This window comes from Sarcophilus harrisii, chromosome 3 (genome assembly GCF_902635505.1).
Source record: "Sarcophilus harrisii chromosome 3, mSarHar1.11, whole genome shotgun sequence".
NCBI classification, from domain to species: Eukaryota; Metazoa; Chordata; class Mammalia; order Dasyuromorphia; family Dasyuridae; genus Sarcophilus; species Sarcophilus harrisii.
In genome coordinates, this window is record NC_045428.1 from 509,993,444 (window position 1) to 510,005,873 (window position 12,430).

Sequence of the window (12,430 nt, forward strand, 5' to 3'; positions counted from 1 at the left end):
ATAAATATTTCAACTGAAAAATTGTATTATGATGATGATTTATATAAGATTGGCTCTTTTGACAAAAGTACAAAAGGGGTGTTATCATTGCAAAGACAGATACATAGTCACTCACTTGTGACTACAAAAGGGGTGTATCTCTTATTTCACTTTTTGAAAGCTATTTTGAAAGTTTGTTCAAAACATATGCATGGATAATTTTTCAACATTGACCATTGCATAGCCTTGTGTTCCAAATTTTCCCCTTCTCCTCACTCCCTCTTGTAGATAGCAAACAATCCAATATATTTTATACATGTTAAAATGTTAAGTTCAATATATGTAAAGATATTTTTACAATTATCTCACTGCATAAGAAAAATCAGATCAAAAAGGAAAGAAAATGAGTAAGAAAAAAAAGCGAGCAAACAAAAAGAGTGAGATATTATGTTGTGATCTATACTCACTTCTCACAGTGCTCTCTCTGGGTATAGATGGCTCTCTTCAGATAAGATCATGGAATTGGCCTCAATAATCTCATTGTTGGAAATTGATCCTCATGTAATTGATCATCAGAATTGATCATCATGTAATTTTGCTGTTGCCATGTACACTTATCTTCTGGTTCTGATCATTTCACTTAACATCAGTTCCTGTAGGTCTCTCCAAGACTTTCTGAAATCATCCTACTGATCATTTCTTATAAAGCAATAATATTCCATAACATTTATATACCATAACTTATTTAGCCATTCTCCAACTGATGGGCATCTACTCAGCTTCCAGTTTCTTGCCACTACAAAAAGGTCTGCCACAAATATTTGTGTACATGTGGGTCCCTTTCCCTCCTTTAAGATCTTTTTGGGACATAGGCCCAGTAGAAACACTGCTGGATCAAAGGCCGCCTCTTATTTTAATGCAGTAACTCTATTAAACACTGACTGACAAATTTAGCTCCACAATTAAATCTGCTTTCTGGGAGCTCATAGTCTTACTTCTGAGGCAAGTATAAATTAAAACAATTAAAAAATATTAAAGATGAATATTGAAGGGGATATGGGAAAACTGGGACACTAATATATTGTTGGTAAATGGATCCAGCCATTCTGGAGAGCAATTTGGAACTATGTTCAAAAAGGTATCAAACTCTGCATATCCTTTGACCCAGCAGTGTTTCTTCTTGTCTTATATCCCAAAGAGATCTTAAAAGAGGGAAAGGGACCCACATGTACAAAAATGTTTGTGGCAATCCTTTTTGTAGTGACAAGAAACTGGAAACTGAGTGGATGCCCATCAGTTGGAGAATGGGTGAATAAGTTATGGTATATGAATGTTATGGAACATTACTGTTCTATAAGAAATGATCAGAAAAAAAAAAAAAAGAAGAAATGATCAGGAGGATGATTTCAGAGGGATCTGGAGAGACTTACATGAACTGATGCTAAGTAAAATGAATAGAACCAGAAGATAATTGTACGTGGCAATATCAATATTATATGACAATCAATTCTGAAGAATGTCACTTTTTCCAACAGTGAGATGATTGATATCAGTTCCAATGATCTTGTGATGAAGAGAGCCTCTATACCCAGAGAGGGTACTGTGGGAAATAAATATGAATCACAACATAATATTCTCACTCTTTTTGTTATTGTTTGCTTGCAATTTGTTTTCTTACTTATTTACTTTCTTTTTTTTACCTGATTTTTCTTGTGTAGCAAGAGAATCTTATAACTATGTTTATACATATTGGATTTAACATATATTTTAACATGTTTAATATATATTAGATTGTTTGCCATCTAGGGGAAGAGGTGGGGGAAGGAGGAGAAAATCTGAAACATAAGGCTGTGCAAAGGTCAATATTGTGAAATTATTTGTGCATATGTTTTGAAAAGAAAAAGCTTTAAAAAGAAAAAAAAATTAAGAAGAATGTAATAAAATAGCCAGAAATCATTGCCATCTGGTGCCAAAAATGAATGATTTTGAATGAATGAATGAATGTCCCTTTTCAAACTGTGGCAAAATTTCAGGATGTAACAGATAGAGAACAGAGTCAATGAGATGTAAGAATGTGTCCCATTCAGATTGCACTTACATCTGTTGGTGAAAGAGTTCCATTTATTTTTTAAATTTAACATTTAATATTTCTATTTTCCCTAATTGCACATAAAACAATTTCAGATTCTCTCCCTCCCTCTCTACCCTAACTCCCCATTAAAAAAGCACATGTGAATTTGTGCAAAAAATTTCCACAAAAGTCACATTATAAAGTAAAACATAGATCTCTTCCCCCCCCAAAAAAAAACCCTTAATAAAAATAATTTTTTTTTTAAAGGATGCTTCAATCTGTATTCAGATATAATCAGTTCTTTCTCTGGGTACAGATAACATTTTTTTTTTTATCATAAGTCTTTCAGAATAGTCATAAAATTATACTTTAACATATTTAACATATATTGGTCTACCTGCTATTTGGGGAAGGGGGTGAGGAAAGGGGGAGGAATTGGAACAAAAGGTTTTGCAATTGTCAGTGCTGAAAAATTACCCATGCATATATATTGTAAATAAAAAGCTATTAAAAAAAAGAATAGTCATGAATTATTATATTGCTGAGAATAGCACAACAACAAATCCCTCAACATTGCTATTGTGTTGTATGCAGTACATTTCACTTTGCTTGAATTCATGGAGGACTTGGTACAAGTTTTTCTGAGAGCATTCTGCTTATCATTTCCTATAGAACAATAATATTGCATCATAATCATATATCACAATTTATTCAGCCATTCTCCAATTGATGGGTATCCCCTCAATTGTCAATTCTTTGACCTGAGAAGACAGCTGCTATATTTTTGTACATATGGGTCCTTTTCCTTTTTTTTTTTTTTAAATCTCTTTAGGATACGTGCCCAATAGTGGTATTGTTAGGTCAAAGAATATTCATGATTTTGTAGCCCTTTGAGCATAGTTCATATCTTTTGATCATTTATCAGTTGGGGAATTTTTTTTTTTTTAATGAATTTGACTATTCCCTATACATTTGAGAAAGGAGACCTTTATCAGAGAAACTTGCTTCAAAATTTTCCCCAATTACTATAGCTAATTAACTATATTTCCCTCATTTGTTCTATTCTCTCTTCCTTTTCATCCTGATCCTCCTCAAAAGTATTTTGCCACTTATTACCCTCTCCCCCAAAATACCCTTTCTTTGATCACCTTCCTTTTTTCTTATATCTCCTATCTCCTTTTCCTCCTACTTTCCTGCAAGGTAAGATCTCTATACCTATACTGAATGTGTATGTTATTTCCTCTTTGAGCAAATTCTTTCTTTCTTTTTTCTGAGGCAATTGAGATTAAGTGATTTGCCCAGGGTCAGACAGCTAGGAAATATTAAGCGTCTGAGGCTGGATTGAACTCAGGTTCTCCTGACTTCAGGGCTGGTGCTCTATCCACTGTGCTATCTGGCTGCTCCTTTGAGCAAATTCTGATGAAAGGTTCACTCCTTCCCCTCTGTTCCCCCTCTTTCCCTCTATTGTAAAAGCTTTTTCTTGCCAATTTATGACAAATAATTTATGCTATTCCAACCCCCACTTTCTGATTCTCCCAATACATTCCTCTCTCACTCTTTAATTTTATTTTTTAAAGATATTATCCCTTTAAAAAGGACTTGTGTGTGCAGAAATATTTAAAACAGTTCTTTTAGTAGTAGCAAAAAATTGGAAACTGAAATGGCTATTAGTTGGAGAATGGTTGAATAAATTATGGTATATGAATGTTATGGAATATTATTGTTCTATAAGAAACGATCAGAAGGATGATTTCATTGAGGCCTGGAGAAACTTACATGAACTGATGCTAAGTGAAATTAATAGAACAAAGAGAATATGGTATACAGCAACAGCAAGATTATGTAATGATCAATTCTGATAGACATGGCTCTTTTTTTTAAAAAAAATTTATTTTTTGCTGAGGTAATTAGGGTTAAGTGACTTGCCCAGGGTCACACAGCTAGGAAGTATGAAGTATCTGAGGCCATATTTGAACTAATGTCCTTCTGATTTCAGGGCTGGTGCTCTATCCACTGCACCAACTAGCTGCTCCCCACCCCTATCTCCTCTCCTCCTTATAAGGTTCTTTTCAACAGAGAGGTGATTCAGACCAGTTCCAATGGACTTGTGATGAAGAGAGCCATCTGTACCCAAAGAGGACTATGAGGACTGAGTGTGACTCACAACATAATATTTTCACCTCTTTTGTTTGCTTGCATTTTATTTTCTTTCAATTTTTTCTTTTTTGATCTGATTTTTCCTTTGCAGTGTAATAATTGTGGAAATATATATAGAAGAATTGCACATGTTTAACATGTTGGATTGCTTGCCATCTATGGGAGGCAGTGAAGGGAAGGGAAGGAAAAAAAATGGAATACAAGGTTTTGCAAAGGTGAATGTTGAAAATTATGCATATGTTTTGAAAATAACCAGCTTTAATTAAAAAAATTATCCCTTCATATTCAACTCACACCTGTGCCTTCTGTCTCTATATATTTCCTCTGCCATAATAATGAGAAAGTTTTTATAAGTTACAGGTATTATCTACCCATGTAGGAATGTAAACAGATAAACAGATAAACTTATGCTTCTTCTAAGTACTATATTTGAAAATCAAATTTTCTTTTCGGCTTTTTATCATGAATGTTTGAAAATCCTCTATTTCATTTAATATCAATCTTTCCCTCTGAAGGCATATACTTATTTGTGTTAGGTGGTGATTCCTGGTTGTAATCCTAGTTCTATTGCTCTCCAGAATATCATATTACAAGCTCTCTGAGCCTTTAATGTAGAAACATTATCCTATGACTCCATTATATGAATTGTTTCTTTCTGGATGCTTGTAGTATTTTCTCTTGACTTGAGAATTTTGGAATTTGGCTATAATATTACTAGGACTTTTCATTTTGGGATCTCTTTTCAGGAAGTGATTGGTAAATTCTTTCAGTTTCTATTTTACCCTCTGATTCCAGAATATCAGGGCAGTTTTCCTTGATAATTTCTTGAAATGTTTAGGTTAGACCAAATTATTTCTCATGGATCTAATTTTCTGTTCAGTTGTTTTTACCAATGAAATATTTCATGTTTTATTGTTTCTTGAATCCTCCTAAAGTCATTAGCTTCCATTTGTCCAATTCTAATTTTTAAGTACTTTCCTCACTGAGCTCTTGTACTTCCTTTCCAAGTTGGCCAATTTTACTTTTTAAGGCATTCTTTTCATTAGTTTTTTGTATTTCCTTTTGCACCACTCTCAATTCTCTTCCTATTTTTTCCTCTGTCTTCCTTACTTGATTTTCAGAATTCCTTTTGAGCTCTTCTATGGCCTGAGACCAATTTTTATTTTTCTTGAAGGCTTTGCATGAAGGACCATTGGCTTTTTTTTTTTTTTTTTTTTTAATCATCTTGTGTTTTGCTTTTTCTTATCATAGTAACTTTCTATGGTCAGAATCTTTTTCTGATGTTTACTCATTTTGCCAGCCTATCAACTTTTAATTATTAAAATAGGACTCTTGTTTCTAGAATGAAGGTTGCACAGTCCCAATCTTCAGGGGTTCTGTGAACTGTTTTCAGAACTCCTTCTAGGCACCTAATCATAAGCACTCTTTTCTACCCTGGAATTGTGAGGAGTGTCACTACTTCTCTGTGGCTGTAAGTTCTAGAGTGCTAAAACAACAGAGTCCTTCCTCAATACTAGGAAAGATACTTCCTGTACTAAAAGGCCTTCAAAAGCTTCTGCTGCCACAGCCACCTATGTCTACTCTTGGTTTGCTGGTTTCCCAAGGTCCTCTCACCCTACTGTCAAACTTTTCCTGTTAATGTTTCCAAATGATCTTTGGTGTCTTTGAGCTGAGAGGTCTGAAAATTGCCAGTGCTGGGGCTGATTTAGAGGCCCCCAAGGATGGTTACTGTTTTGTGGCACCCAGGCTCAGGCCGATGCCAGAGCTGCATTGGCACAGCTAGAGCTGTGACTGCACTCTGGGTTCTCTCCTGGTGCCACAGACCTTTACTGCTGACCTAAATAGTCTTCAGCTGGAAAATTGTCCCATTCTGTCTTTGTGTGTTCTGATGCTCTAAAATTTGTTTAGAGTCATTATTTAAAGGAATATGGAAGGATTGGTGAAGAGCTCAGGTGAGTCCCCACCTTTATTCTGCCATCTTGGCTCTGTTTCTGAGTACCATTTATTTTTGAGTGGATTATTTTAAAATTTGGTAAAGAATGTGAAATTAAGTTCATTGCATCTTATAAATTTTGACTAAATCTAGAGTATTTCTTTTACATATAAAAGATAAAGGGCATAGATTGATTTGGTACTTATGTACTAATTTACATGAACAAATGTTTGGATTTATTATTTTTTTATGGGAACTTATACCTCAAAGTTTATTGGGCATATGATGCATAAAAGACAAAATAAGTATTCTTTGAATAGAAAATGATGGGTTTAGGCTTCATGATTCCCATTAAAAACAAAACAAAAAACCAAAACTCTACTATTTATATTGTTTCTCTTCCTTGGTTTCCATGATATTGAAACCTCATGATTCTCTTATCTGATTCCTCTTGTCTCTAATGCTAGTTCAATCTCCTTTTGCTCCATTAAATTTTGCTATTCCTTTAAGTTTTGTACTAGGCTTTATTCTTTTGTTTCTCTGTTCCCTAATATTTGGTAGCGATTTTAATGATAAGGATGCTATCTATTATCACTCTTATGAGGCTAATCTATTATCACTGTTATGAGGCTGACTCCCAAATCGTATGTCTTTATATTTAGTCTGCTTTTGTTATAATTTTCTGTTAGGTAGATGTTATTACCAAATTATAGATGGAGAAAGTGAGGCTAGTAGAGAGGAAAGGGAATAAGAAATTTAATTTCATATAGCTAATAGTATTTGGGAAAGGGGCAAGAAATGGAATCAGGTTTTTACTGAATCTGGTATTTTTCTAAGAATTGAGGTGGCACAATAGAAACTGGAGTTGAAGGAAAATCTTAAAAATGCTTGTTAACTTTAACAGGTCAGACATTTGTTTCTAGGCTACACAATGAACCTCTCAGCGATCTTCATCTATAAAATGAGGAGTCTGGGCCATATAAGATCCATTTTATGGCTGACATACTATGATACAGTTTCCAAGTGAATTCACAAACATTGTTTGGAAGACAGGAAAACATCTTCAAAAAGAAATATTTACATAAAAGGTTCATTAGATACATTAAATATATCAAAGAAACATTGTTGCTGGATTGCCTCAAGGGATATGTATAACTTTCCTAGGGGAAAATGTGGCTAGACAACAAAATATAGAAAGTTGTTTTGACATATGGATCGCTAAACTAAACTTTTAGTTAAAACCAATATATTTGGAACAGATCACTTTTCCAAAGAAATCATTTTCCAGTTTTTCTGGATTGTTAGAACTTTTGGGAATCAACATAATAGGTTCTATTTCTCTCCAGTCTTTAAGGTAATGCCTTGTTTCTCGGAGTTCTCATAAGCATCCAATTTAACTTTAGTACAGCCCTGTATCAGGAAGTGACTCAGAGAAAAGAATCTCTTAATCTGTTAGTGAGTTAAAAGAGTAGAAGGGAACTACAAGAGAGAAACATAGAGGGGAAAAAAGGATAATCTCTAGCTATTCTGAAATTGTTTTACTTTAATCAAGCCCTTTTCACAATCTGAAAATTTGTCCATATTAATGAGTTGAATATGTTTAATTATATGAAATTATACCTTAAAATTAAACACAAATATGAAGTGAACTTGTGATTTCTTTGTTTAAATGTAATAATTCGCATACATGTACAGTGAATTTTAAATAAGAGTGATTTTGATTCCTCTCCCTTTCCCCCGAACAGGACTGGTTGCTCATCCCAACAATAAACCTGTAAGACAATAAGAGCCAGTAAGACCTCAGCTCTACTTAAAAATTAACACTTTTTAATACATCTTTACCCATCTAAATGTAAAGTACTTTGCTAAGTGGTGGACAAAATCGCTAGTACTCTTAAGGAGTTTACACTCTACTTATATGTCCTTGATGGAGGGAGGTGGGGAGAGGAAGAGAAAGGGGTTTACAAGTTTGTTGGTTTACAAGTGGAAACGCCTCTTGTCCAGAAGAGATCCTCTGAGAGTTTCTGTAGAAAAAGCAATACAACCAAACTCATTCCTTGATGGGTGGCCAGATTTTAAAAGATATACCAAGAGACCTTTGAAAACTTTTTAGATGTTTGCTTTGCACTTACATGTTTATAAAGAACCACAAAGGATAAACTACAGCTTTCAAAATTAAGAAAATATATTCACCTGAAGAATGAGGAGGAATGTTAGGTAACCCTGCAATGGAAACCTGGAATTTCGATAGACTATTAACTGGCCATCCAGTCTGGGTACTCCCGTAATAAAGATCCATTAGCTACAGAGATCAGAGCTTCATTCACAATCCAATCGTATTTTTACCTCCAGAGAGTGGCAAATCGGCTTCACCCTTTCCCCTCCTCCCCCTCCCCCCGCCTCTTTTCTTATCCTTAGGTTTGTTTCCCATTCCCAAGCTTAGGCAAAGAAAGGGGAAATAAAATATAGGAAACGTACCACTTGGGAAATGCTTCATTAGCCCTTCGAGTTGTTTCCCTCTAGATAACAACAAAGTAGCTTTTACTTCGCAGAATTGTAGCTTCAGAAGGGAAACAATGAAGCGTGCTTCAAGCAATTAACTCTGGAGAGGGAATTAACTGGGGAAGGGAGTGAAACTTTTCCTCCCGGACCAAGCTCAGGGTAACATCTCTGTCTTGGAGGATTAAAAAAAAAAAAAAAAAAAAAAAGCTTCCTTGTCTCCAGTTAGGCAACATTGCAGAGGCTTGCAAAATTTTGGGGGGATGCCTAATTTCTGTCGCTGACATCCAACAATTAGGGAACCGTAGAGACCTGGCCTAGGAGCCCCCAAGGTCCGGGCACACGTGAACAAACGTATGCACATTGATTCCCTCCTCCTCCCCCACATTTTTCGATCTGAGCAGAGAGAGAGCCCTTGTGACTGCTTCCCTCAGTGCGGGGTAAAGTGGTGAAGCCGTTGGCCCCGGGAGCTCGCTGCCAACCGCGAGGTGGGGGTGGGGGGGGTCGCTGGACTCTCCTTAGAACTGGAGAGACGCCCATCCGAGTTAAGTAGCGCTCTTCCGCGGCCGACTGGCGCCCCGGGACCCAGCTGCGCAAGTCACGTTAGGCGGGATTCTGTGCATTTTCTCTTCCTACAGGGGAGCAAGAACGGCCTCCAACCGGGGGTGTTCCCCGGAGGACTCTGGCTCGACACAGCTGCAGAGGTTGCAGCCTTCGTTGCAACCCGGACCCGCGGCTGGTTGCACCTGAGATGCGAGGAGCGTGGCCTGAGGCAGCAGCTGGGGCCGAGGAGACACCCTCCTCTCTACCCCCACCCGCCCCCCCACCCCCGCAACAAGCTTTGGCTTTCCCCATGTTGAAGGGGAGGGTAGGAGGTTGAATCACAGTTAGTGCCAGTACCGGCTACGAAGAGGGGAGGGGAAGGGGGACGGGATTCGGCCACGCAGCTCCTCAAACGGGTTAGGTGAGGCTGCTGGGCTGGCCCCTTGGGGGGCGAATGGGCCTCTCTGAATGGGTTGTTATGGTAACAAATGACCGAACAGTCTTGTACAAACCGACCAATGAGAAGAGATTTCTCTTACACTCCACCTCCACGGTCGGAATTGCGAAAGCCTTTGCGAGAGGCTGGCGGCGCCGAGGAAGAAGGCGGTGCGACGACGTCTTGTGGGGGGGAGGGGCACTTCTGTCGTTCCTCCGGAATACCCAATCAGGATTACGAATTCTGCTGGAGCCCGCCCCCTTTCTGAGCGTCTCCCCTCCCCCTCGTTCATTTCGCACGACGCAGCGGTTGGGAACAGAGACATTTTCGGAGCTGGAGCCGCTACAGCCGCCGCCATTTTGTGTCTGTGGAGAAAGAAGAAGCAGCGGCGGCGAGTGAACTAGGCAGAAACCCCCTCCCCCACCCCGTGCGACGGCGGCGGTTCCCACCCGAGGCTCCCCCCCGGTGTCGTCCCCAACCCCCCCTCCGTGGTCAGCATGTGGTAAAGCCGGAGCCGCGAGTGACCCGTCGAGAGGAGGAAGAGGAGTCGCGAGGGAGGCGGGGTAGCGGGCGGCGGCGGCGGCGGCGACAGCTGCGGTGGATCTCGGAGGGGGGCCGCGGCGCGATGTCGGAGCCGGCGCCGGCCGAGGCCGGTACCGTGGGGGCCCGGGAGGACGCCTGTCGGGATTATCAGTCGTCTCTGGAAGACCTGACCTTCAACAGTAAACCGCACATCAATATGCTGACCATTCTGGCTGAGGAGAACCTGCCTTTCGCCAAGGAGATCGTCTCCCTCATCGAGGCCCAAACCGCCAAGGTTTTTATACACCCCGCAGCCTCCTATTCTTCTAATACCCTAATACTAGTGTCTGCCTCATCCCAGGTCCCACTCTGATCCAAGGGGGACAGTCTCTTCCCCCTCCCCCTCCACCTCCGCTCAGGCTCATACACGCAGCATGGCGGGGCCTGTCCCCGGGGAAGGGAGGGGGGCGGCGGGCTGGGGAGGGTGGAGCCCCACTTCCGCTTAACAGCACCCCATTCAGACCTCTCCTATTCTATACATCTATCTCTCGGATGGACCTTGGTCGGGGTGGGGTGGGGTGGGGGGGCAATTCCATTTCACGTTGGGAAACTAAGAGCTAAAATACAACATTTAACCTTATGCAGTGGGAGTGGGTTCATCTCCCATCCCACCACACGATCCCCCCTTTCTGGTAATGGTGTTTTGGGACCTGGGAGGAGGTGAAAAGGGATTTGGGAGTGAGCTGGTGGGGGGAGTGGGGGGGATAGTAGGGCAATTCGCCCCCGAGTGGAGCAGCCGCTTGTAGGAGCCCAACATGGCGCCTGAAAGGCACATGATGCGAAGGGGAAGAGAGGAGGATCCACTCCCTGCCAGCCAGGCAGCTGCTCACACCCGTCAACCCCATATTGGGATGGGGGTGGTTAGAATGTACCTTTTGGTACTCATCTCTCGTATTGGAGAGTTTAAGATAACCACAGATTATGAGAAAGGGGAAAACAATCTTCCCCCAATCTTTTGGGATTTTAAATTGTAGGGGGAAGGGGAAAGAATAGACCATAATAGATGCCTTGTTATATAGTGTTCCTAAAAAGTGTAGTTCCTGATTATTTTTCCTCTTCCTAAACTGAAGGTTTACATTTATTCACCCAATTACCGAGGTGATCTTTGTGCCACTTTAGTTGGCTATAGTCTTCCTATTCTGTGGACCTTATTGGTGGGAGTGGGAAGAGCCGAGTGATGTCATTTAAATAGTTATTGTTAAATTTAGATATTACAAAAGTGAGGGATAACATAGCCTCCCAGTGTGAGTTTTAAAAGTAATTTTCAACCCTGTATTTATGGTTTAGTTTTCCTAGTTTATGTTTAGTGACTACCGTTATACAGGATGAGCTCTCCTCTCAGTAGAGAGAACTCCTTTAAAAGGCCACTTTTAACAACAACCACCAAAATATTGTCTAGAGACGGTTTCTGTCTAGTGTAAAATGAGTGGTCTGACTTTTTTTTAAATAAATGGTTTTGAAATGTGTGACTGGTATTATAAAATTTGTGAATAAAACATATAAAATATGTATTTGTCTTTTTTATTTACCATTGTAAGGTGTAGAATCTGTTTTCAAGACTTATTTTTAAATATGTGGTTGTGTGTTTAAAAAAAGTTTAAATTCCGTGACTTGGGGTTCATTCTTCCTTTAGGTTCCAATCTTTACAGCAACAAAGTGTTTGGTGCTACACTTTTTCAGATGAACCTTTTCAGCCCTTAATTTAGAGGGGACAAGAAAGCAGTGAGCATTTTTTAAAAACAAGGCCCCAACATGCTAAGAGTTTTGACAGCTAAATCCAAGTGTTTCAGGGTCCGAAATTATGTAGATAGACTTTGTGCAACTACTGGGTTATTTTTTTGTTTTGTTTTGTTTTTTGTTTTGGTTTGTTTGGCCTTTTTAAAGCACAAAATTAAAACGGGAAACTTTGAAAATAAAAAACATTGCAGATAGGTTAAAATTCCCTTAGTTAATGGAATTCCTTTCTTTATCTCTGTCACAGACACCATGGGATTTGAAGATGAAAATATTAGCCTTGTTGAAGGCTTAGATCTTAACTCGATTTTGAATGCTCTTTTTAATTACTGAAACCTTAGCTTGCTTTGTGTTTTCTTTAGTGATCTGTCAATTTTACTTTCCAAATAGCCTGATTTTGTAGCTCAAGTTGACACTTAAAGAATGGTTTCGATGGATCCGGAAGACCTTCAAGAACTGGAAAATTAATCCCCCCAAATAGTAACCACATTAAAAC

The 12,430-nt window shown here is 39.2% G+C and overlaps 1 protein-coding gene across 1 annotated transcript in view; it reads left to right on the top strand.

Annotated features, from left to right (window-relative positions):
• The first annotated feature begins 9,919 nt into the window (after positions 1-9,919).
• Positions 9,920-12,430, top strand: part of PCF11 (PCF11 cleavage and polyadenylation factor subunit) — a 30,033-nt gene continuing 27,522 nt past the window's right edge. Inside the window, exon 1 of the mRNA XM_031961846.1 lies at positions 9,920-10,435. Within this exon, the coding sequence (XP_031817706.1) occupies positions 10,244-10,435 (192 nt within the window). The 5' untranslated portion in view covers positions 9,920-10,243. The remainder of the gene's footprint in view (positions 10,436-12,430) is intronic.